At 44.0% G+C, this 26,337-nt stretch overlaps 1 protein-coding gene across 6 annotated transcripts in view; it reads left to right on the top strand.

Annotated features, from left to right (window-relative positions):
• UTRN (utrophin) overlaps positions 1-26,337 on the top strand; it is a 692,661-nt gene that overhangs the window by 655,992 nt on the left and 10,332 nt on the right. For all 6 annotated transcript variants that reach the window (XM_019526790.1, XM_019526791.1, XM_019526792.1 and 3 more), the window contains 4 exons: positions 5,828-5,986; positions 6,401-6,644; positions 16,246-16,354; positions 19,273-19,365. In XM_019526790.1, the coding sequence (XP_019382335.1) occupies positions 5,828-5,986; positions 6,401-6,644; positions 16,246-16,354; positions 19,273-19,365 (605 nt within the window). The remainder of the gene's footprint in view (positions 1-5,827; positions 5,987-6,400; positions 6,645-16,245; positions 16,355-19,272; positions 19,366-26,337) is intronic.

The raw sequence follows: 26,337 nt of genomic DNA, 5'->3' as shown, positions 1-26,337 counted from the left end.
CCCCTGGAGCCAGTTTGCCACCCATGTGACCGTGCATTCGTCAATGCCACAGTCCCTCAGCTTGCCCACCAGAATTGGGTGGGACACTGTGTCGAAGGCCTTCTGGAAGTCCAAGAAGATGACATCGACTTCCTCCTTCCCATCTAAGCTCTTTGTTACCTGGTCATAGAAAGAGACCAGGTTGGTCAGGCAGGATCGGCCTTGCACGAACCCATGCGGGTTACCCCTCAGCATCACTTAGGGATTAGTGTACTGTGAAAAGTGTCCAAATCAGCCACTCAGGGAAGTGACACCAGTTTGTTCTCTAGTAAGAAGAGGTTTTCTGACAAAAGTAAACCAACATTCCACTTAATGCATTTGTAGAGATTTTGGCATAGTCTCTAGTACCTTATGTAACAGCCATGGATTTTTGGATCAGTTTTCCTATAAAGTGACATCTTTGCCTCAGCACCCTAGGTACACAATTTATTTATAATTCTCATAAGCTCTCATACAAATTACACCACCCAAAGGCATTAGTGAAAATAAAGGGTTCCATTCATTATGATGGCTTTATTGTCCTTTGGATAGTCATTGCCATCCAGATAGGTGGTATGTAGCTCGCATATACTTGTGTTTTTGTTACATTGGTTATCAACAAAACTGTAGCTGTGTCTGCCATCCAAACTGTCCACTTTTATTTTGTGGATAATCTTAATATGTCTGCACGCTTGAATTTTTTGGATCAGAAAGGTATATTATAAGTGCAAGTTGTTATTTGTTAGTAATGTTCTTTAAAAGGCCATTTCAAGTGCAGCATTAAAATTTGATTTGGGATATTTTCCATGTAACCAGTTTTCCATATTAACTTAATTCTTTTAAAAGGCATTGGTCGGGAATTCTTTTGTATTATATGGCAGTACTATTAGTTGGATTGAGGAATCAATAGTTAGTTTATTGTTATCATGGACAAAAAGTTCAGGACATGAATTAAACTTTGTTGAAGAGAAGTAGGCTGTTTAGTAGCATGCCAATGTCCATCTGAATTAGACCCTAAAGAAGTTATATGTTCCCATTTTAAGATCAGATTTTCCCCAAACAGGAAACTTGCTATTCATAAAATATCTGCTTTAACTCTACATTTATTATTTCTTTGTTTCAAGAAGAAAAGACTTGCAGTAAGGTAATTCTGGAGACTGGTTAAATAACTACTGAGTTAAATAATTTTCCTCTGGGAATTCAGAGGTCTGTACTAGCACCTTACCTCAAAGGCTTTTGCTTATTGCTTAGGAAGGATCTTGGCATAATAGTTTTCTAGCTATATAGCTACAGCACGGGGAAATTTTACTCTTTCGGTCATTAGCGGGAAACAACTTATTTTTAATAAATGTGTTAACATTTAGCTTGCAATCTAAAAAATGGAGAGATGGTGTGATTTAAAGAAAGAAGTCATTATAACTCATCAGCAGATAGTTTATGGGTTAGATTTCTTATATTTCTGACTCATGGATTATGTTGAAAAGGTGTTGAATTAATTTTTATTTTCTAGTATTTGAGGTTCTATCATTCCTTTGCGCTGCAGTCCATTTTTTTCCAAGGATTGTTGCTTCTGTACTCAGTAAAAAGCATGAACTTATGCAGATTCCTAATTATGCTCCAGGTGTGAATTCCTGGTACCACTGAAGTCTGTGGCAAAACTTTTAATATATTTAAAGGGACCAGAATTTCACCCTTCATGACTTTCCCCATCCCTCTCTACCCTTTCTCTCCCCACTGTTGGAGCAGATTCAACTTAAGTCATAGCAGGCATGATCACTCTTTCACTTTTACTTTGCAGCCTGTTCCTTCTGTTAAATCTTCTGCTGATTTAGCACCATAGGCCGCATCCAGACAAGCGAGCATGTGCCTGTTGTGGTGTCTCAAAACAGTTTGAGATGCTGCTAGAGGCACTCTTAAAAACAAAAAAAAAAAATGTTTCCCACACTACATATTTGCAGCATGGACTCTAAATTTGACACTGGGAAATCTTTGTATGAAAAAATAACATGCCGGAAAAAAACAGCATAGGCTGGGTCCTCCAGAGTGATGCTATGGCACCTGGCCAGAGCATCTCTATGGCTGACGAATGTCCCTCCTGTTCCAGCAACGGCGCTCCTTCTAAGCTGTGTGGCATGTGTGGCCATGCAGGCATGCCTGGCAGCGTGGCATGAGAGCACCTGCACAGCCATGCACAACGCACAGCTTAAAGGGAACGCTGTCCAGCAAGCTGCCTCAGAGTCCTGGGGCAAATAAGAGTGGAGCAAGGCTGCAGCAGTGGATCAAACCCAGGCGCTGTCCCAGGTAAGTGGGGACGTGGGGGTCAGAGGGTACTGTGTGTGGGTGGAGGGAGACTGTTTGGGGGTGGAAGGACTGTGGGTTGGGGGTGACTGCTTGGGAGCAGTGGATCCCCTGCCCACCCCCTGCATGGTGCACAGCTCCTCTGTAGCAGCAGCAGCAGCTGTCAGGGCGCTCGTGCCTGCTTTTGGCAGAGACTCCCAGTGATGTTGCACGGCCTTAGACTGGCAGCTGTACATGGCGCCGGCCCGGCCTGCACGCCCTCAGCTCTCACCCGCAGCTTTCCAGCACCACAGGCAGAAACTGCATGCCCTTGAGCTGGGCTGGATCCTGCTTCCGTGTGCCCCATGTGCCATAGGGCAGGCCAGCTCCGTGCAGGCAAGACGTGGTCTGGGCCAAGAGCATGCAGTTTCTGCCTGCTTGCCAGAAACCATGGGTGGCAGCAAGAGTGGCCCAGTCCTGTTTGAAGGTGTGCACCAGTGGCCAGGCCAGTGCCATGTGCAGCCGCTGGTCTGAGGCGGCACTGCGCCACCAGGGGTCTCTGCCAGGAGCGGGCATGAACACCGCAACTGCTGCTGCTGCTGCTGCTGCTGCTGCTGCTGCTGCGGGGGGGCTGTGCTCCATGCTGGGAGCAGGCAGGGGACTTACCTCTCCTAAGCAGTCTGTCCCACCCCACACAGCCCCCCAATACCCACATACACCCCCACAATCCATCCATAAACCTCACACCCCTAAACCACCCCTCATGAATCCCTCACTCACCCACAAACCCCACACTACCCCACAAACACTATACCCACCCACAGATCCCCCCAACTCTCCCCAGAAAACCCCACACACTTTCCCCTTGCAAAACCCGTATCATCCCCTCAAATCTTACACCCTGCATGCCCAACCACCAGATAGGATGGGACAGGACCTGCTGGCAGGAACTGTGGCTGCAGGGGCAACTGCCAAACTGCAGCCCTGCCCCATGTCCACACTGATGCTGGGACATGCAGCCTCAGCCTGTGGGGAGGCTCCTGGTCCCAGGAACCACTTTGTGGGTGTAATGGGCTGAGGGGAGGAGTGGAGGTGGCAGCAGGGGTGTGTGTGATAGAGATTGGGTTGTGGGTGGGGAAGAGCTCTGGGTAGGAGAAGCTGCTTAGAGCCCTCTAGAGCAGCTTGTGCAGGGGGAGGCCAGTTTGGAAGGGAAGCAGCTTGCCCAGCCCAGTTTAGGGCTGCCCAGGAATGGCAAGTGGATCCCTGGGGCCTGGGCACAGCCGCATGGAGCAGAACAGCAGTGTGGGGCACTGCTCAGAGCCATCAAGCAGCGGGTAGGACAGCTGCAGCTGGACTCATGTCCTGATGCTAGGATGGAGCTGCTGCCAGGAGAGAACTAGTGGAGAAGGCAGGGACTGCGGGTTGGAGTGAGGAGCAAGGGCTGGGGCAGCACACTGGCATATCAGTGCTGTTCAGCGCCCCACATCCTGGTGAGCAAAAGGGGCAGGGGCAGCTCTGATTTTTCTATGATTAAAAAAACCCAAAAGCAAACACCAAAGTGTATAGATATTTAGAATTTGTTTTATTATGATGATAGAGGCATTGGTAGGCTTCCAAAATGCTTTAAACTTGCAAATATATCAACAAAACATTGCTGAACTGACCTCTCTCTATATAACGGTATTTCATGTTAATCATGGAAGAACATGGATTTTGGGTATTGTAATGTGAGAATTTGGGTTTTTTATCAGAGAATTTGCAATTTTCAAACAGGGAACACCAGGATCCCTTCTGGTGAGGCAAGTGGCAGGACCCGGGTAGAGGAGCCTGCCTAGGACCAGCACTGGGGATCCAGCTGGAAGGCAGATGAGGTGGCTGACCTCCTGGCCATTTGGGGCCAGGAGGACATGCTTTGACAGTTTGAAGTGGGCCACCACAAGGAGTACATCTGCCCAGATGGCAGAGCGGGGACATGACAGCAGTGCCGCCTGAAGATCAACTGTGCCACCGCAGCCCACTGGCAGCTGGCCGAGGAGTGCAGGTGGCTCTGCTGCAGTGCCCAAACCACAGCTCAGGTAGCCTTGTGGTCCCTGTCTGGGTCTGGCAGGAACGCAGCCATGGGGCCTCAGGTTCAAAGGGGCAGATGCTGTTTTAGGTGACAGCAGGTCACAGCCAGGCAGCAGCCCTCACTGCCAGAGTGATACAGTGGGTAGAGGGTGCACTCCAGGTTTGGGCTGGTTCAGCAGTCCAGTTGGCACAAGGGGCTAGTGTCCCCAGATACCAACTGGCCGGGCCTCAGAAAATCCTGAGGGCAAGTAACCCTGAGCTGCCCACAAGGGCAGCTTTTTATGCTGCTGGGGTCAGCACAGGTGCTGGCCCCAGCCCGTAGCTCCCCCTGGCTGAAGATCTGGGAGGAGCTGGACAGGGCCAGTGTTCCCCAAGTGGCATAATTTGGCCCGCACCAAAGTGCATGTTCAAGTGCACATGCTGAGGCACAAGTCTGGCACAAATTTGTGCTGCTGTTATTTGAGCTGCTGCAAGCACATGTGCGTGCATGTGTGGACGTGCCCATAGGGTACAAAAAGAGTGGGCATGTAGAAAAATAGGCTCAACAGAATGTTCTAGCCATAACTGAGACATTCAGGTCTTTCAAGTAACTTCTCCTTTGACCACAGGCAAGACAAATTAATTATTTTAAACATGAATGGATTGTATTCGTTGGAAGTAATCTCGTACTTCCCTCAAAGAACCTGATGTATGACTTACATGAACACCGCAGTCTGAAAGACTGGGAGACTCAGGACCAGTTCCAAGCCAATGTCTCCTTTCTTCTCATGTCACTGCCAGTCCACCCTATTGAACCCCCAATCTGCCTTTCTTTGTGGTAACTTTTCAAACCTCTGCCCATGTGAAAAGTACTGTGAACACTGCTGTTTGTAACTTTTACAGGGTAGGTGGAGTATGAGGCTTACTGTTTTCTCCTGCCTGAGACACGGTGCCAGCTATTTACTGTTGAAAGATGCAACAGCTGTCAAAAAACCAACATGGTGTGCCTGTGTGCGCGCGCACACACACACACACTCTCTCTCTCTCTCTCTCTCTCTCTCTCTCTTTCACTTTAAGGCATTTGAAATGGGTCATTGCTGACTTACCACTTTTTCAGCCATTTGGATTTTGGCTTATATGCTTCTTATAGAGACATCAACAGCTATTGTGCTTTCCTTGTGCATTTCAAATAAATTAGCCCCAGAATGATGCAGAAGGATGTTTCTTTCTCATGTATTAGGTTGTGGTGTTTATATATCTTTTTTAAATTGCAGAATGTTTGTCAGGAACAAGTCAGCAAAATGTTGACGTATCTTGTTCACCCACACACAGCTGTGACAAGAGTTATACCCTAAATTCTTGGCAGTTCACATACCTCTCCTCAAGCCATCTTTTTCTTTTTTTTTTAAGACAAACTTAGCAGAGTTATTAGCTCAGTGGCACGTGTGTGCGAGTGATCTCCATCTATGTTGCTTCGTTACTCTAGGGAAGATGAGCATGCCCTTATCCAGCAGTACTGTCAAACTCTGGGAGGAGAATCACCAGTGAGCCAACCTCAGAGTCCTGCTCAGATCCTGAAGTCAGTGGAAAAGGAGGAACGGGGAGAGCTGGAGCGCATCATTGCTGACCTTGAGGAAGAGCAAAGGTCTGGTCGTCTTCCCTTTCTGTACCTCAACTTTAAGTCATCTTTAATCATAAACAAGCCATTTTATCATGGTTGCATAAAATGAGACAAGAACCAAAAGAATCACTGAAGTCAGAGGTTCTAGTAGGAGTTGGAAAATCAAACACTCTGAGCAACACGACTCTTTGCAGACAAAGCTCCTGGGGTTGGGTAAACACTCTTCCTTTCAGTGAGTAGCTGTTTCACTCCTACATATCTGTGCTGCTGTTATCATACACTTGGAGTCCAGACAGCATCTTAGGTTAAGCTATTTAAACCCCATAGATACAGATGATGAAAAGATTTACTGGATTAGGGAAGAGATTTTAAATTTCTTTTCCACATATATTGTCATGAAATGTAATCTTCGCTATTTTTCCTCATTAATTTTATTAGGAACCTGCAGGTGGAATATGAACAGCTAAAGGAACAGCATCTTCGGAAAAGCATAAACCCTCTCGGGTCACCCCCGGACTCTGCTGTAGCTCCCCTGCACACTTCTGAAGATGCTGAGCTCATTGCTGAGGCCAAACTCCTAAGGCAACATAAAGGTCGCCTGGAGGCCAGAATGCAGATATTGGAAGATCACAATAAGCAACTGGAGTCTCAGCTTCACCGGTTACGGCAGCTACTTGAGCAGGTAAATACACAACGGCACACAGCAGCACCCTCTGCAAACTTTGGTGAGGATGAGATGGCTTTCAAGTCTGCAAACACATGTTCAGTGGACATTTCAATTTACTTTAGTGCACTCAGTGTTCACATAGGGGTTCAACAAAGTGTGTATATATTTACTTTCACTTCTAGATATATTTGTAATAGCCAAAATCAAAAGTGAAGCAAAATGATCTTCAGAAATTCCCTATCCATAAAAACTGACATTTTTTTCTTAAAATAGACCATTTTGTGTAACAAAGGGTTCTTAGCACCCTGCAACTGTCTGGCAACAGGCAAACTGCAGCTGATGATGCTGATAATGAGTGACATGTGGCATTACTATCAAGGCATTCACTTACAGTGCTTTTCCAGGAACTCGAGAAACATCTATGATAAGTTCAGCACAATGCAGGCAACAACACACAAGTATAGTGCTTGTTTTCAAACTAACTGAAAAAGGTAAAAAAAAATATACCCTCCTACAACCATTCATCCCAGCCACACAACGCATCCATTTAGTCCACAGCTCCCCATAGCTGAAGTTGGGCACCACACCTTTTTCAGACTGACTATGACAGAGATGACCACATCAAGCATCCTGGCCTTAAAATGGAAAAGATAATTCCAAAGAAAAGCCTGGAAAACTAGACTGTTCCTCCACTAGGTCTTTTGAATCATGTATGTACCTGGCAGTATAGGTACAACTGAATGTGACAGATGCAGCCTTCTTGCAAATCTCAGTGGTGTTTGGGATCTTATTTTACATCTTGCAACATGGCAGGTTGTATTGGTATCACTTGCAAAATTTTACCTGGATAGAGAAAGAATTGGCTTGTAAGGACTGGTTTGGTTTTTCTGTTTAAACTGTAGGAATCTGGATGACTTCAGAAGTTTGCATCACTGTTCGCTTTCAAATTTGATTCAGATAAACTGAAGTTCAGTGTAACAAATATTCCTAGTCCCTCATGGGCCAGATAGGTGTCCTCAGCTGGTTCCTAATAAACCAGCTTTTCACATCCCGTAAAACAAATGTCCCCATACTGTGGAACTATCCCACCCATGTTGCAGTCCCAGAAGAGAGGCCAAAGAAGAAGTCTGACCTATGCATGTAGTTTCTGCAGGTAGTTCTGATAAAAGAGTAATAAAAGAAAGAGTATTAAAGATACAGGAGTATTAAAATGCATCTTCCCTGGTGATAAATTGGTTCTGCTAATGGAGGACCTCATCCACTCGTGCTGTCTTCCTGACATTTTTTACCATCCTCAAGTGGCTTAAGTGTTTAGAAATGATGATAGTAACTGACACAGGGTTCATGTCAGTGATCCATCTGGACAGTATTTAATATAACAGTGGCTGTTTCTAAGTGCTTAGAAGAAGGTTTAAAACCTTCATAATAACAAGATGAGCAATAACATGCACACAGGGAAAGTTTCTGCTGAGCCCAAAGTAGGTAGTAATTGGCTTATGTCTTAAAGCAAGAGCATTTCCATCCATTAAAACTTTATTCTTTTTAATGTAATGGTGGATCTGCTCATTAGTCATATAATTGTGTAATCCTTTTGGAACCATAGGCTGATAAACTTCATGTGGCTTTGAAGGTAAATTGTGTTGGACAAAACGAGAACAACAGCAGTGATGATGGTGTTTTATTAGCTTCGCCTTTCGATTTTTAGGTGTTCCCTACGTCTTGTTTTCTGTGCAAACACAGTTCACCTTTACTACACCATTCCCAATTTTAAACCCATTATAGCCATAGACAAGTCTTACATTTGTAGTGCAAAATACACCTGTTTAGTGCTGTGAAAAGTGGGCGTATAGCCATACAGGCAATTTGTAGCACAGAAAAGGGGGCCAATGTCACAAAATGTTACCTCTTTCCAACAGGAAATTCTTGGCAGCGTGACATTTTCTTGCACTGTGTGTAATACTTGTACAGTTGCATGTGATGCTATTGGACATGACTCAGTCCTCCAGCATCCCAGAATGCTTTGCTCTTCAGTCGGCCCTGGCTCCAGGAAGTCTGTCTGTAACTGATGTTGAACTCTGCTGTCCCAGGAATGTGGAGCCACACACACATGTTGCCATGCAGACTTGCTTCTCAGATCTGTCTGTGTCTATGTAGAAGACAGTCCTTCCCAGTCCACATGGGAGCAGATCGCAGACTGTTCCCAGAGCACTGCCCAATTTGAGCTGACTCTGTTGACTGTTTTGCAGATTCTTCAAACTGAATCACTCTGGCAGCTTCACTGCTACCAGCCAGGGAACACAGCGTGAATCTACCTCATGTAACTTACTTCATGTAACCTGTGGAGTATAACTGTCTCTTCCTGTCCTGTATACATCTCTGGCCTCTGGATGAAGGGGATTGCTGAGTACTGCTATGCTGAAGCCGAGGTAGCAGCACAGCCTCATGGGCCATTATTTGCCAAGGGCCACTTCCAGCAGAGACACATAAAGGTATCTCTGCTGGAAGTGCAGATGTGCTTTGCATGGCTCTGTGCATTTAGGCAAAGCCCAGAACCAAGCAGAGCACTATGAGTGCTGTGAGGCTAAGGGAGTCAAGCTTCTCTGGGTAGATGTGATATCTTTTATTAGACCAAATGAGTACTTGGAAAAAAGTTCTTAGCAAACTTTTGGGCCTAAAGGGTTGCAGCAGTGCGTGACCCCAGAACACTTGGCTGATTAAACTTTGCAAGGTTGGCAGCATTCTCCTCCTGTGGGTGGTGAAGTGGATGAAGCTGGGTGCTGGCACCCACTGGATAACTAGGAACACCTCACACGGTGCCTGTCCTGCTGTGGACTTGCCCCCACTGAACTGGTTGGCAACAGACCAAAGTCTGTCTGGGATTGTGAACTTCCAGAAGATGATAGTGACTCACTTCTCCACAGTGAGGGGTACCTTTATGCTAATATCCTGTCAAGCAAGGGTTGAGGGTTTATCTTCCAAGCTGGCTTGGCACATCCTGAAATTCTCCTACCACTGCTTGTTATCTCAGGTCCCCCGAATGATGTGCCCCCAGTTCTTGTTGCTTGCCCTAGAAACCAGTACTCAGTCTAAAAAGTGGTCTATGAGCACCCAAACCTGCATGATGTCCAGTGTGACATTGTCCTCATTATCAGCCATGTTGCTGTCAGGGGACAAAGAGCAGAGCTGAAGAACACTTATGACCAGAGCCTTGGTCAGGTCCTCATGGCCATGTTTGGTGCTGCGTACCAGCTTGCACACAGCCTTGTCATATAAGAGGTGGCAGGCCTTGACTCTGTCCCAGCAGGAGTGTAGCATGCACATGGCTTCCCTGCACTGCTGAATCAGGAGCTGGTTAGGGCATGCAGGCAGCAGGGATCAATTCTGGGCAAGAAACATAACAGATGAGCTTCGGGGAATGGAAACTGATTCGGGGAGATGTGGTGCTATGCTCCCAGCGAGGAAGAAGTCCCTGGGTAGGTGTGGTCCTTGGGTTCACCAGCCAGTTGGCATTTTCTGCTCTGCTTAGCTGCCCTCAAAAACCTCTGGAAGCAGGGTGCCCCTGCCAAGCATGTCCCACCCCCATGGTTGTGGAGCATCAGCAGTACATGCTCTTGCTATCCTTTGTAGTGCTCTGGACAAAAGGGCACTTGAACAGCTCTACACATCAGGCATCATTTTTGTGGCTCTGCAAATTCCCTGGAAATTCTTAGTGCTTCAAGTAAATGCTTTTCCATACCGTAAGTCACCTCTTCTTTGCCTCTTCACACTTAACCAGTCCGTCTTTTGTCTCTCTCAACATTAGGAGAAACTTCTGTGTTTATCATTCTGCCAACCATTCCCTGAGTCAGTTCTGGTTTTGCTGAATCTTTCTGGTGATGGGGGAACCAGGACAGAGCCCAGTAATCTAAGTGCAGGACCACTGGTGTATATAATGCTTTGGTAGCTTTCACCATGCTTTTGTAATGACCCTAATATGTGCTTGCTTATTATTTATTTTTTTAACCACTATACATTGAGCAGATATTTTCATGAAGAGCCTACATGGATGTCCTGATGTTTTTTTTTCCCCCCCTGAAAGATTTGTTTAGAACCTGTCATTGTTCATGACTTATTCAAATGTTACCATCCAGTGTACCTTGAACTTGTTTGCTGTGAATTTCCAGTTCATTAATATATTGATTAGGTACCACTAATCCTAGTGGATAATTGGGACATCCCACTATTAATCTCCTTCCAGGCTGAGATTTGGCCATTTATCCCTCCTGTTTGTTTTCTTTCTCTCAACCAGTTCCTGGCCAATGACCAAACATAACCTCTCAGCTTGCCACTACCAACTGTCTATGGTAGTCTCTGTGAAGAATTTCATCAAAGGCTCTTTGGAAGGGCAATTATTTATCACTTCTCCCTAACTTTTTCCATTTCCTCAAAGAACTCTGTTTTTTTTTCCTTTATAGTGTAAGTTTAAAGATCATTCTTTCTGCTGATGAGATGGACAATTTATATGGGAAACTCTCATTAGGCTGAATGTCAGTTTTTCTTTTATAGCCATCACTAGTAGTTGTTTAAAAACTAATGGTGTCCTATTTACATCTATCCCTGGCCAAAACTGCCATTTTATGGTATCGCTTAACTCAGTGTCTTCTGTCAACTGCAAATCTCTCCCTTTCATTCAGCTGCCTAGATACCGTGTATAGCCCTCTGATTGTCATTTGGGTTAATAACCTGTCAGTGAATCTGAAATCATTTGGGATGTTTTTTCTCCAAGAGATGCAGATGTGTAGGGAGGGGGGAAGAGGAGGGATCTCATGAAACTTAAAAGCTGCTCAGTTGTAATAGTCTGATCGATGTATGCAAGCCCTGGAGGAAACTCTTCAGGGAGTAAATTTAACAGGAATATGCATATGCATTCACATATGTAGTCACCTATTTTAGGTCACAATTCAGATGAGAGCATGCTATTTTTATTATAAGAAGCCCAGCAGATTGGTAGCTGTCACACAATGTTGTCATTTTTGTCCTCCTGATTGATTATAGTGCCAAACAGGAAGGTGAAACAGAACTAGCATGTGGCAGCTTTGACACCAACATGTTAAAGAGAAATATTGTCTTTCCTTCTTCAGCCCCTACAGGTTCCAAGAAATGTAAAATGTCCTTGTTACTAGAGACATTAAATACTGTGATGATTCTTTCCTTGTTGTCAGCAATCTATGGCCCACAGGTTGGATCCCAGTTTGCCACCTGATTTCATCTGGACTGTGGCACAGCAGCATAAGTAAAGGCAGAGACGCTGACAAAAGTGTTGACCTAGAGAGGGTGCCCCAGATCCCCACCTTCTGTGTGTGCCCCTTCATTCTTTTGTTCCACTTTCTGCTGCAGCCTCACCTGTGGCCATCCCAGCCCTCCTTGCTGTCTTTCACATGCTCACTTATTGCAGCTGTTGCTTCTCTCACCACCAAATGTCATCACTTGTAGCAGTCAGTGGTGATGGGAATTAGCAAGAAGGGGTAAGGGACAGTGGTGGCTACAGTAGAGGGGCATGAGAGCGAGACAGCAGCTCTCGGCACAGAGCAAGGAAGACCAAGATGGCAGCAAGCATTCTGGTCTGCCTCATTTTTAGAGTTTACTAGATTACTTAGAAGCAAAGGATCATCCCCTAAGGAGAAACAGGGGTGGAGTACAGTCTCTACTTTTCTGTTAAAAAGCAGAGGAAGAGATTACCTTGTTCTGTAGCTGGTTGAGTGGAGTTGTCACTAGTTGAGATATATAAGGTGGACACCTGAAGGGTTTTTGTGGCTCATTGGCTTTCCCAAAGCAGCAGCAGGTAACAAGGGAAGGAGAGAGAGAGAGAGAGAGATAAGAGTCTCTTACCACCAGGAGAGAGGAGATAAGCACCGGCTCCTGTGGGATAAGTGCAGGCTCTTTCCTTCCAGCCATTCCTCCTTCCCCTACTCACTGAGTCATGTCATAGGCTGTTGCCTGAAAGTGGCTCCTTCTCCTCCTCAGCCCCCCTTGAAGCAGAAAAGCTCTATAATAAATTCGTTTTTGAAGTGGGGTGCTGCTCAATTCACAATAGTTATAGAGGAATGCCTCGAGTCTAAAAATGTTGAGAACCACTGCTCTAAACTCTTCCTAGGTCACTCTTGAGAAAAGACAAATGCAAGGAGTGTTCTGTAATAGGTGTTCCAGTCTGCCATAAAATTGCCTCTGAATTTTCAGATTCTCAGGGGAAAACGCTGCTTGCACCTTCTGTCTTTATTTCTTTTCATATGAACATATTTTCCATCTTTACAAAAATTAGAGATGGGAGCTTTCCTCTCCCAATGCTTTTTCTGACTCTGTGCAGCAGCCTGGCACAAAGCAGTCCATGCACAAGGGAGCATCCAGGCTTATTTTTGTATCTGACTTGTCACTTCCTGCCGGCTTCAAATATGAATGTCTGAAATTTTCTGCAGTGCATGTGAGTGGCCGATGGAGGAGAGGTTAGAGCGTTTAATTGTTCTGCTACTCGGGTCTTGTGGGTACACCATTTATTGGGAGCTGGGATTCTGGGGGTTTCAGTGTACTCTGTACCCTTGGAAAAAACCTTTAGCCATTTTGAGCCCAAGTTTCCATATCAGTAGGAATGTGATTTTTTTTTTTTTTCAAGGGTGGGAGTTAAGGGTGAAACCCTTTTGCTCGTCTGATTAAAAGATGTATTTTTTTAGCAACTGGCTCAATCTGGAATGCTGTCTCCACTCCCCCACACCCATATCACCAAGTCAGTACCCAGGGCAGTTGTTCTGTCCACTTTGCCTCAGTTATGCCACCAGCAGTAGTGTACTCAAAACAGGCATATACTTTCTTGCAGTGATCACTTGAAGTGTGGGATTTGGTTACCTTTATCTGTATATTCAAGAAAAGTATGCATGCCTCAAATGTTGTGTCTTGGTTTTAAAAATGTCTCACCTTGTTTAAAATGCAGCTGCAATATTTGATTCTCAACTTCAGTACCAGTGGGTTCCATAGACCAACCAATGACCTCTCCTTCTGTTTGTTCTAAGCTTGTCAGTCTTTGAATTTAGCAAACTCCCTTGTTCTCTGAGTACGAAAGCATACCTAAGAGGGACAAATCAGTTTTCACTTTTGCCTTATAACCTGGGTCCATCCACATCTCCATTCCATCCTAAATAAATCCTGGTTTTGTAATTTCTTATTAGGCTTAGGCTGACCCCATTATACCTTTAATTCCAAAGTGTCTACTGCCATAGTAACACACTGTATGAAGTCAGGTCAAAATACTAATGCTCTGTATCCTTCTCTGAACCTTTCTGGACACAATTATAACTTTGAATTGAGGCACAATTCTAGCAGTATTGACAGTTCATATTTTCTCTGGCTTTCTAATCTCAAGTCTGCTTTTCTGCCCTGCTACTGGCTTTGTTGTTCAGGAAATTGTTGTCCTAAGTGAAGTAATTCCATTAATGTATGAGAGTTATTTCAAGCTCTGGCCAGTACAGTTCTAGGCTGTACCTGAGCCAAGATTGTCATCTGTACACAACATTATGTGATGACTTTGAGGCTATCCCAGCCTTCCACTAAAAAGAGTGAGCCCTCTTTTTAGAGCAGCAAAACTGATTTTACCTAGACCCTCTAGATGCATGTAGACCTGACAGTGAGTAGCAAGTGACTTATCTACTTAACATGCAGCTACAATGCATGGGACCTTCTTGGTAATAAAGTACTTAAGTAATCTGAAAGTATTTTCATTTCTCTTTATTGCCTGAATGCAAATAAGTATTTCTTGATTAATCTTATTTCTTCAAACTGGAATTACTGTTGTCCTAATGAAGAAAGGATGAGACTTGGATAGGGGAAAGGCCATATGGTTGAAGTGCCCAAGGGAAATTTTCTTCCTAATTTCTACTAAATATGAAAGTGAAAAAATTTGCATTGCTGAACAATTTTCAGGTTTTCTTCTTTTTTTTTAATCTTCAAGTTGTGTGAGGAAAGTGAATGTTTGAGTTGGAAAGGGGAGCAGGGTTTTTTCCAGAACAAAAGTTAATTGTTTTTACATATTTGGCTTTCCCTGCATTGATTGAACCTCATTTATAGTCATTTTAGGTACTGTTTCAGTATAGATACTGTTTCCAAAATCAGAATGTTAAAAAGTTAATTTTTTGTGTGTAACTTCGGCGGCTGCTTTTTAAGGTTTAATTAAATATGACATTTGTTAGATAGTGTGAGTAATTTGCATTCAAAAGGCTAGATGATAGCAAAGAGAGAAGTGAAGGCTGAAAACCTGCTTCAGATGTAAAAACCTGATTTTTGTATATCTAGAACTGTTCACAATAGTCACTTTTGAATATTACATTTTGGGAGGGCTTGAACAAAATCTTTCCCAATATTTTTAGTAATTACCACCTCTTAGATCTACCCGTACGGCACAAAAGCACACAACCAAATACTGCTTTAGTCTCAAGGAGCTATCTGAAGCTTAATTTTGATTCCAGTGGCCATATCCACGTGAGCAGGGGCATGCCCTTGCAGCAGCACAAATAGTGGTAAATTTGTGCTGCTCCTTTCTGCTGCAGTGCCTGCCCCTGCTTGTGTGCTTTGCAGCAGGACGCTTTTTCCTGTTGTTCCATGGGCTGGGGGATGTGGGGGCACAGAGTGCCTTAGCAGGAGCTAGAGCCATTCCCTGCACTGAGGCACCCTGTGCCCCGGCAGCCTGGGCAAAGCAGCTGGCTTGGGGCGGTGTGCCTTGAGATTGAGAAGCAGGAGCTGGCTGGGGCACAGTGTGCCTCGAGACTGGGAAGCAGGCAGCCCTGGGGCGCAGTGTGCCTCAGCACAGGGGCTTCACATGCCTCAGTATGGGGGCTCTTCAATGGCTCTTCAGATGGCATGGTTTGCACCACTTCTTCCAGGGAAAATCCTGGTTGAAAATTTTGTCCTGACACTGCAAATTAGCAGCACCGTGCACTGAGTAAGGTGCAACTCGTGCGGTTTATGGTGCTGTAAAGAGGTTTGCAGTACCCCAGACCACACACATGCCTGCACATCTGGATCTACCAGTGAGATCTAATCAAACTGTTTAACAAGTTCATTCAAAAAGTAGTTGAGACCAGAAGTTCTCAACCTTTTTTTGGCTCAAGGCACTCCTTGTCAGACTTGAGGCATCCCTCCATAACTTTTGTGAATTTAGTGGCACCCCATTTCAAAAACTAATTTATTACGGGGCTTACCTCCTAGCGGAGGAGGAAAGCAGTGAGGATGGGGGTGCAGCTTGACTGGGAGAGACTGAGCCTGTCCTTATTTGCTTATTATCTCATGCCTGAAGGCTGAGCTTACCTTTATCAGCTTGTCTTCTCACCCCTGGCTTAAATCTCTGTGCTTCCTGTGTCACTCTTCAAAGGATCTTGCGTCACCCCAGGGTACCCCAGCATCACGATTGAGAATCACTGGCAGATACCAGCCCACAGTGGAGCAGATATAAATCAGTGAAAAAATAAGAAATAACATAAAAGGAGGAAGGGAAGAAAGAGAGCAACCTGTATCCATGCACATTCACTTAACATACAGTTTATAAGAATTTCACATTGCTGTAATAATGAATCTCTTTCTCTTAAATCTAATTTAGCCTGAGTCAGATTCCAGAGTAAATGGAGGCTCTCCCTATACATCACCGCAGCATTCTGCTCTCAGTTTTCCACTTGATCAGGATCTGAGCTCGCAGTTTCATCAGTCAGGTCAGTACTTTGATCACATTACACTGGATTTGTCCATAAATGTTTGCCACTATTTTTTATTTATACCTGTGTGAAATAACTAAAAATGTACAATGGGACCAGACTTGCACAAGTCTTATTGCAGTGGGCACTAAATGTTTACAAGGTTGACACAGTGAGAAGAACTGATGGAGTGGTGTGATTTGGAGAATGGGGAGTTTTAACTTCTGTCAGCAATCAATCTGTTTGGTGTCATTTGCCCTTCATCCTCTTTGGGCCCCTTGCAGACATTAATTTAAAGGCACCATGAGATCTGATCTGCGATCCCAATGATCAGACTTCTGCCATACTACACATACATGGCAAGAGGCCTGATTAAGGAATCAGATATCAGATCCTCATCATGTCATCTTGCTGGTGCGGGGGGATCCCAGGCTCCCATGCACTGGCAAGTAGAAAGCCAGTCAGCTGATGCACCCCCAAGGCTGGGAGCAGCAGCTGATCAGGACTTCCAGCCTCAGGGATGTTTGGGAGGCAAGGGTTCCCATGCATTTCAGAGGCTGGGAATTGCTAACAGCTGATGCCTGGCCACATGTGCAATTTAAGGTATGATGGGAACCAGCCACGAATTATTGCCACAGCCAGATCCACATCATTATTATCAATGATGTAGACATCGGTGTCAAAAGCGGGCTGGCCAAGTTTGCCGATGGCACCAAACTCTGCGGTAAAGCATCCACACCTGAGGAACGGAGGGTGATCCAGGCAGATCTTGACAGGCTCGTGAAATGGGCAGATGAGAACCTGATGGTGTTCAACACCGAAAAATGCAAGGTTCTCCACCTTGGGAGGAAAAACCTGCAGTATGCTTATAGGCTCAGCACTGCTATGCTTGTTAGCACTACAGATGAAAGGGACTTGGGGGTCATGAATGACCACAAGATGAACATGAGCCTTCAGTGTGATTCTGCGGTGAGTAAAGCAAGCAAAATGCTGGCTTGCGTCTATAGATGCTTCTCAAGCAAATCCCGGGACATCATTCTCCTGTTGTACTCGGCCTTGGTGAGGCTACAGCTGGAGTACTCTGTCCAGTTTTGGGTTCCACAGTTCAAAAAGGATGTGGAGAAGCTTGAGAGCCACGCACATGGTCAGAGGTCAGGAAAACAGACCTTAAGACAAGAGGCTGAGAGCCATGGGACTCTTCAGCCTGGAAGAGCGCAGGCTCAGGGGCAATCTGGTGGCCACCTATAAGTTTATTAGGGGTGTTCACCAGGATCTGGGGGAACCCCTGTTCACCAGAGCATCCCAAGGGGTTACAAGGTCGAATGGTCACAAACTCCTCTGCACCTGTTTCAGGCTGGACATAAGGAAGAACTTCTATACTGACCAAGCCCCCAAAGTTTGGAATAGACTGCCTCTGGAGGTGGTTCAAGCATCCACTTTGAACACCTTCAAGACACTTTTGGATGTTTATCTTGCTGGGATCCGATGACCCCTGTTGACCTCCTGCCCCTGGGGCAGGGGGCTGGACTCTGATCCTCCGGGGTCCCTTTCAGCCTGAATGTCTATGAAATCTATTACACGTAGTTTGTGTAATAACTTTGGAGCTTATTCCTTGTTTCATTTTGCTATTAATTGCATGAATGTGTGGTCAAGTTACTACTTAAAACATGATTAAGTGGTTAATCACATCTTCAGTGTAACTTCTGCCAGGGACCTTAGTGTCATTTGCCTTTCAAGCAAGAGAATTACTGGTGCAGTTCTTTCATGCACTGATGACAGTCTTCCTTCCCATTAGACTGATGTAACCACAGCAGATCTATGCATCCTGCAGTCTGAGGACAAGTGACAAAATTACTCATCATGTAGAGATAGCAAATTGGAAGAGTTGGGCTTTTTTAGCTTCCATATTGTAAATGTCATTCTGAAGCTCTACTTCTACTGCCATGCTGATGAAAACAAACAAAACACCCCTAATGGGGCATAAGTTGTGTCAGTCTATATTATATTCTCCCTAAGAGGAATCTTTCCCTAAGAGGTTATTTTACATCTTATGCTGTTGGAACCTTGATAATTTGCCATGGCGATTGGGAACTATTGCAGATTGCTGCATTTTGAAAATTAGGGAGAAACTAAACTCAGTAAGAAAAACAAGATTAATCTTTACTAAAAATACATGAGAAAATACCATTCCTGGTCTACAGATTGCCCAAATTACAGATACTTGGATTTCTATTACTTGGGTACTGTTATGTTAACCATTCAAAGAGTATTACCAGATTTTATTTTTATACTGACATATATTCTGAACTATATATAATATGCTATTGTCATACATTGATCAATTAATGGTGTTGCATAATACCATCAAATCGGAGCATCCAGAATTCCCTAATCATTCCATGGGTTAATTTTGAGCATCCATTTAAGGGGAAAAAAAAGAATATCAGCACTGGTGGAGTGGATGATTCATAGTGAATGAAGACTGCTGGAAGATAAAAAAAACAAAAAATCTGTATGATGTGTTTGCTTTGAAAATAACATGACAAATTGTTTGAAAATAGATTGGAATATGAAAAGTGCAGCTGCCAACTATTCTCAACAAGATGAGAGAATAATTTATTTAATCTAACAGTAAGTTCTCACATCCTGCTTCATGGGGTCAATTCCTTTTCATTAAATCTCAAGCGCAGTTGTTGAAGCTTAATAATAGAGAAATTAGATCAACTGTAAATTGATTATTTAAACATCTACCTCCCTCCCCCAAGACTGGCAATTATCAATAAGCAATTAAAGCACATTAAACTACAAAGGCATCAAGTAGAGTTTTTTGATTTAAATATAGGAGCATTTACCTGGTTGGACGGGGATGACTTTCATATTCTGTTTTGTCCATTCTCCTTTTCTAATTAAATCCCTTGTTCATCTTGTTGGCATAGGTGCAGATGATTTGTTAGTCCCACCTCACGATACCAGCACAGATTTAACAGATGTCATGGAACAAATCAACAGCACATTTCCAGCTTGCTGCTGTAAGTGTTAAGTGTCATGAAACCAGTGTCTTTTTTACGTTTTACTGTTTCTTTCTCCCTGTCATCCTCTGGCAAGATAACTCAGAACAGTATCAAACATGAGTCTGAAGATTATTTTACAAATATGCAGTATATTGACTAAGAAAAATGAAGTTTAGCACTGATAAGATGACTTGCCAAGATGTATAGACAGTGTGATCCTGTTCTTCGAAACTGCCCAATATGCACAGCAAGTGATAAAGTAACGCCGAACAAAATAATAGCTCTATGCTTTAAAAGAAAATTATTCACTGTAATGTGGCTACTGTAAGTAAAGTGTGTTGCTTCAGATGTATTCTGTTTAGCTTTGAAGAACTACATCAGAGAAGAGGATTTTTAAGACCAGGGAAAACAAAGCCTTGGCTGGGATGATATAGCCAGGGATGGTCCTGCAGGGAGTTACTCGATAACCTCCTGAGATCCTGTCCAACCATAAGGGAAGGTTCTGTGATTCTAACATGCACCTTACACATTTCAGTAAACCAAATTAGTATCTTACAAAAGGCATCTTGTTTCAACTGTCCCCTGAGGTCTTGAGTTTGTTCTAGGTAGTTAGTTGAAGCCTACTGCATTACAAATTAATGTTCTGATTCTCCAAAAAGGAAAAAGAGATGTAAGGCCAGATTCTCTGACTTATGCCACAAGTGAGGGTAGCTCCTGGAGTTCTGAGTGGCTTTGAGTTTTCTTGACTTGTATGAGGGAGCTCACAAAATTGGGCCCTTATCTTCACCACCAAAATAACCCCATGAAGAAATAATGTTGCTAATAATACAGCATATAGCACCTCTCTACTTAACTGCACAGCAATTAAAATTTAATCAGCATTAGTTAAAGAAATCAAAATTGGTGGGTGGTTTGGATCAGTTGATACAGTCTGCTGATATCTCTCCCTAGTCAGAGTCCTTGTAGCTCACACAGAACAGAATAGCTATCTTTTTGGTTCTGTCCCATTATTCTGTTGCTCTGAGCAGAAGGATGCTGTGGCAAGTCCTTATTTATAACATTTCATACACTTGTTTCCAGTATTAAGTAAGCAGGACTGAAACCATCCCTAAATGCTTGAGAGGTCTGTAATTCAATAATGTATTTGAAATATCTAACCATAATAATGATAACCATTAAAAATGTTGAGTTTTTGTGTGATCCACTCCAGAGCACTCAGAATTTGTTGCCCAAACTCCACTGAATCCTACTAAAACATTCCCTTTATTTCTCATATGCACTATGCTTGGCTTTGAAGAACTGTGTCAGAGGAGATGCATTTTACACATTTTGAGAAAACGAATTAGTATTTGCAAAAAACAGCTTGTTTCAGCTGTCCCTGGGGTCTTGAATTAGGTCTAGATAATTGGCCAGAACCTGCTACATTGCCAATTAAGGGCCTGATTCTCAGAAGCATTGAACTCTAGCAACTCCCAGCGAAATCATTAATTAGTTGTGGTGCTAAAGACAACTCAGGTTTTAGACCAGAAAACTACTTATGTCTTGTTACTGGAGAATGCAGTTTGTTCCCATGCCTCCCTCCTCCCACCACCCCCTCCCCTTTTCATTTTGTGAAGTACTGTAATGCAATTGTAATGCAAACATGGGAACTAGTTTGAAGATGGCCCTAGATTAGGCGCAGAGGGAATAGAAAGACCTTCAGCTCCCTTAGATTTCTGTCAGAGACACCCACAGTTCTGGTCCATGCTCTCCCTCAACAAAAGGAGTGAGAAAAGTCTAATATCTGTGGTAGAACATTCTAAGTCCCAGAAGAGGCAGAAGGTGAGAACCATGACTCTCATGCCCTTTCCACATGGGCAAGTGGAGTGCAATTTGTGAAAGGAGGACTGTTCCCTAACAATGGGTTCCCACACTAACGTTAGTTTCTCAGGTGCTACTGGTACACTCTTCATTTAATGTGCTGGTGCTCAGCCTTTTAGCCCTGTGGGCCAGATGAGCAGCCAGGGCTGGTCCATGGGACAGATCCCTCAAGGAGACAGTGCTGGGATTGGGTCCCACCCACACCACCTCATCTCTGCACATCTAATTTAACACGCAGGGGCATGCTGTCTGGTCCACTGGGCTCCCCCTGGGTCTGGAAATTTGGCAGCAGGGGACCACCCCTGACTAAGCCAATTATAATACTTCCAGCTGATATAAGAAACAGCCCCATGCTGTCATCCTCTGTCAATGCAGCCATAGTTTATTTTGCTGATGTTGCAGCAGTTACCATTGTGGGGGTTCAATCAGTACTGTTTTCTCCATAAACCGAATTCCTTTTAAGGAATTTGTTTAAAGTACAGGTACATTTTAAGTACTCTTAAAATGCTACTGTTGATTAAATATTTGCACGCTATATTCCTTCACCTTCAATTCATTGCAAAACAGTCAACTGTACTTTTTTTTTATTTTTCCCTTTGATGAAGGCTCACTAAGTTAAACTTTTCAGCTGATGTTTTATGTATAAACCTTATTTTTGGAGACCTCTATTTCAGTCTTTTAAAATCACATCATTCTGAGATTTGGTTTGTTTGGTGCAATATGTGTATCCTCTATTTATGCTCTGTTTATGACATGTTTGGAGGAGATTCAAATGTATACGAGGATAACTAGGGCTAAGATCATGAAACTTTAAAGTAAATTTTGGGTTTCAGAATTAAAACATGGTCAAATATCTGTCAAGAATACAATTTGCTTGTTGAAGGTTAAAGGATAAGTCAAGAAGGATGGTAACTTAATGTTGAAAATAATCTATTATGCATTCTTCACAAAGTGCGTTTTTCAGTGTCTGCCCTGCTGCAGATGATGGCTGATGACTTGCAATAAGTACATTGGTCCAAAGCAGAGTGACTATATTCCTTGACTTTCCAAATAGAACAGGCCTCCCTTTCCCCATACTGTCTGGCGCACACAACAGTTCCAGACACTGGAGAGTATGTTACAAGAGGGAGGGTACCATTCTTATCAGTTTCTCATCTTGACAGCTGGAGGTGGGGAAAAGGGGTCTGAAATTGGGATGAAAGTGTTCATTTGAAGAGACTAATGGAATCACTGGGACAGGTGTCCTGGCAACGGTATAATTACCCTAATTCAAAGGGCACTTTAAATGAATTGCAGTTTCCTGGAACATCTGATGATGGCAATGGGTGATCTAATCAGTTAACCAGAATTGTACAGAATTCTCCAGATGAGATCTGACAAGAGCCTTGTACAATAGTGTTGCCATTTCTCTATCTTTTTGGGGGTAGTACCTTGAAAGAAAGACATTGGATTAGTTTGGCATCATCTATGTTTGGTAAAACCATGTTGTATTTTATCTTATTTTCCATTGCTTTTCCCTTTAAAATTTTTTCTAAAGCATTGCATACTATTGAATTCATACCAAAGAACCTGTTTTGCCTTGGTCATTTCTCCAGCTACATCTGTTAAATATATGGCATTATATTTGTTATTCTCCAGTCATATATACCCTCTGTTATGTGGTATTTCAGCTGTCAACCACGTCTTTGTCCTGCACCTTACTCCACATCTAGTAGATTTATTTAAAATACCTACATCAGACCTACAATTAGATATGTGAGGTTTTAGAAGTCTGTCATAGATTATCTAGTCATTTTCCCCTCAGATTAAGTGTACAGTAAATTATTTGAGCTTTCCTTTCATTTTCATTTCCATAAGGAGTCTGGGCATCCTGTCTTTGTCCTTAATGGTCAACATCATCTTTATTGAAGACTGAAATGAAATAGTTATTCACAGTAAAAGCTCCGTTAACTGGCACCTTACAAGCTGGCATGCTCTATTAACCAGCATGCCAGCTTGTAAGGTAGAGTGAAACTAAAAGTGCCCACCATGTCACTTCTGGTTTCTCTGAGCCCCCACGACCTGGGACAAACCAGCCTGCACTGCCAAGCCCTCATAGCCTGGGGCATACAAGCTGTGCGGGGCCTGCCTCCCTGTCCGGCAGGGCCCACAGGGGTGGTGACGCCCTAGACATGGCGGGAGAAGCGGCGGCCCAAACAGGCAAAGATGCATTTTGCAAACGCACAATGATGTAATTGTAGGTCTGATGCAGGTACTACCTCTACTTGGGCCTCTCAATTAACCGGCATATTTTGTTATCCAGCATCCCCCATTCCCGGGGGATGCTGGATAACAGAGCTTTTACTGTACCTTTTTTGTCATGTGTGTATTACTTTACATCTCTGTCTTGTTCTCATTGCACAGTGACCTCATTCTTCTTTCCTGTTTTCTCTTTGTCTTTATTATGGTCTTTATTAACCTACTGTTCTTTGATTTAATTTCTTTTGCACCCACCTCACCCTGTGCCATGGATTATGCAGTTAGTCTTTCCATCCTTCCCCTTGCTGATACTACTGCCCCTGTGAATAGGTATCTATGGTTGTGAAGAATCCTTGCCCTCCTCTTTGCCCACCCCAGTGAGCATCTGGGCATGGTGAAAAGTGGTTCTTCTTTCAGAACTACTTTCTTTCTTCCTCTCCTCCCCTTACCTTAATGAGCCTTATATTATTATGGTTCCCAACAGGTAATATAATTAGGAAATGATATTACAGTGCTTTGAATTTCCCAGTCAAAACATACCAATGTTAATTATTTATTGTAGCTAGTATGGTAATGCAAAGGCATTCCAGACATGATTTGGGGCCCTATTGTGCTCAGCAGCGTGCAGGTCAACTAGCACATAAACAGGTACCTACTTTGGTGATCTTACTGTCAAGGATTTAGACCAGTGGTGGCCAACCTTTTGGCAAGTGTGCCACAAGTTAAGTCCATGGTGAGCATGTCTACATGTGCTATTAAGGTGAAGCAATAAACTCCGGCTCTTATCGCACTGGAGTTTATTGCTCCTGGGTGCCACATTTACACACGCACCTGGGATGAATCAGGTTGGAGCAGCTCCAGCTGTCATGGGATCCAGGAGTTCAGCCTGCCAGCCTGGGGCTGCTCCAACCTGGCTCAGCATGCTGTGGAGGGGCTTCCTGGGGCATGGAGGTGCTCCAGTGCAAGGCTAGCTGGCAGGCAGACAGTGCCCACACTGAAGCACCTATATGCTGCAGCCAGCCATGTCAGCATCTACACGTGGCACTGCAGGGTTAATTAGTTTCCTGCGGCCTAATATGACTGCATGCGTAGACATGAGATGTTTACTGCTGAGCTAATTAATCCACTGTGCAGTAAACATCTTATGTAGACATACCCGGTTTGAAATAGTGCCATTCTAATAAATAGCCAGTGTGGCAACACTAAATTCAGCAGCCCGCACCCCCACAGGTCCCATGGGGTCAAACTGTCACCAACCCCAATTTCCTATTCCTTCCTCAGCTGCTGCTCCAGTTTCCTGTCACCAACTCCCCCTTTTAACTTAGTGTCCTAGGCTTGCATGCCAAGTACTCCAGCTGCCCATGTCACAGGTTGGCCACCAGTAATTTAGACATTTATTAGTAACATAAATAGTACTACTCATTCCTTAACTGAGTTCATTCCGCTTGTGCACTTGTGAATGTATACCATGTACAATGAGGTACTGTTATTGGGTAAGCTAAGGAAAAAGTGCCTTCTGTAATGTTATTACAGCTTTAATGTTAAAGTGCAGCCATTTTTAATATGTAATTTTCCTGCATTGTGTTAATGACATGAGGAGCCTGGGAACAATCTCATGATAGCTGCTGTTTCTGACAAATAAAACCTAATAGAAGCACAGTTCCTCAGGGAAGTCCTTCTGTAGTGAAGTATGAAAGCCAGAATGTAATCTGTTGGGAAAGCTTTGTTTGTTTTAATGACATTAACTGGTCCTTGGGCCCATGATAAAGGCCCATTATTCTCAACAGATAAGATGTTTTTTGACCTTTTTGTGTAGTTAGGAATACATTTATTTTTCTGCTGTCTTAACTGTAAAGGAGAAAAATGAATACCTATGGGGAAAAAAAATAATTTTCTCTGGGGAAATGAAGCCCTCTCTGGTGCAAAGCAGATAAAAATATCTGGTTGTAGTTTCCTGCATCAAATTCATACAATTAGAGATCAAGTTAGAGGGCTTGATATGACAAATAAAGTGTCAGATAATATTCCTCTTTGAATAAGTATTCCATAGAGGTATGCAGTAGGCCTGTGCGAAGCAGCTAATGTACATTTCATATTCGGATTCAGCCGATTCAGGGGACATTGATTCGATTCGAATCACTGTCCCAAATTGATTCAGCCACTGCCGAATTAGCTGAATCTATAAATCAGGTGGTCCCCATCCCCCACCCACTGTCCCAGCCCCATCAATGGTTGCCTTGCCCCGCCCCAGCTCCTGGCTCTTTAAAAAAAAAAAAAAGCCCCAGACACACTGGCTCCTGCCAGGTGGGGGGTGATCCTCACTGCCTCCCACTGCCCCACGCTGCATAGGGGTCTCTGCCATGAGCCCCCATCCCCTGCCCACTCTCCCAGCCCCAGCATCCCAGCTCTTTAAAAAAAAAAAAAAAAAAAGAAAGAAAAGAAAAGAAAAACACCTCCACTCACCGGCTGCTGCGCTGCATGGGGGGTCTTCCATGAGCCCTGTGACCCCCACCCACTCTCCCAGCCTCATCAATGGCTGCTGTGCCCAGCCTCAGCTCCCAGCTCTTAAAAAACAACAAACAAAAAAAAGCTCCAGACTCACTGGCTCCTGCCAAGTTGGGGGGGGGGAAGTTGATCCCTGCTGCCCCCCACTGCCTGTGCTGCATGGGTGGCTCTGCCATGAGCCCCCAGAAGCCCTGAGGCTGCTGTAGCAACTGATGAGTGGGGGCTTTTTTAAAGAACTGGGAGCTGGGGCCAGGCGGGGCAGTCATGGGGGTGGATAGAAAATTGGCTGGCATTGTTGGGCTCCAAGAGTAATAATCAATGTCTTGATGTCTAGTTGGCAGCCGGTATAAAGTGAAATGCCCCAGGACTCGGTTTTGTTCGATACCT

Source organism: Gavialis gangeticus, unplaced genomic scaffold (genome assembly GCF_001723915.1).
Source record: "Gavialis gangeticus isolate Ggan-Ray unplaced genomic scaffold, GavGan_comp1, whole genome shotgun sequence".
Taxonomy (NCBI): domain Eukaryota; kingdom Metazoa; phylum Chordata; order Crocodylia; family Gavialidae; genus Gavialis; species Gavialis gangeticus.
This window is presented reverse-complemented; position numbering and strand designations above follow the sequence as displayed.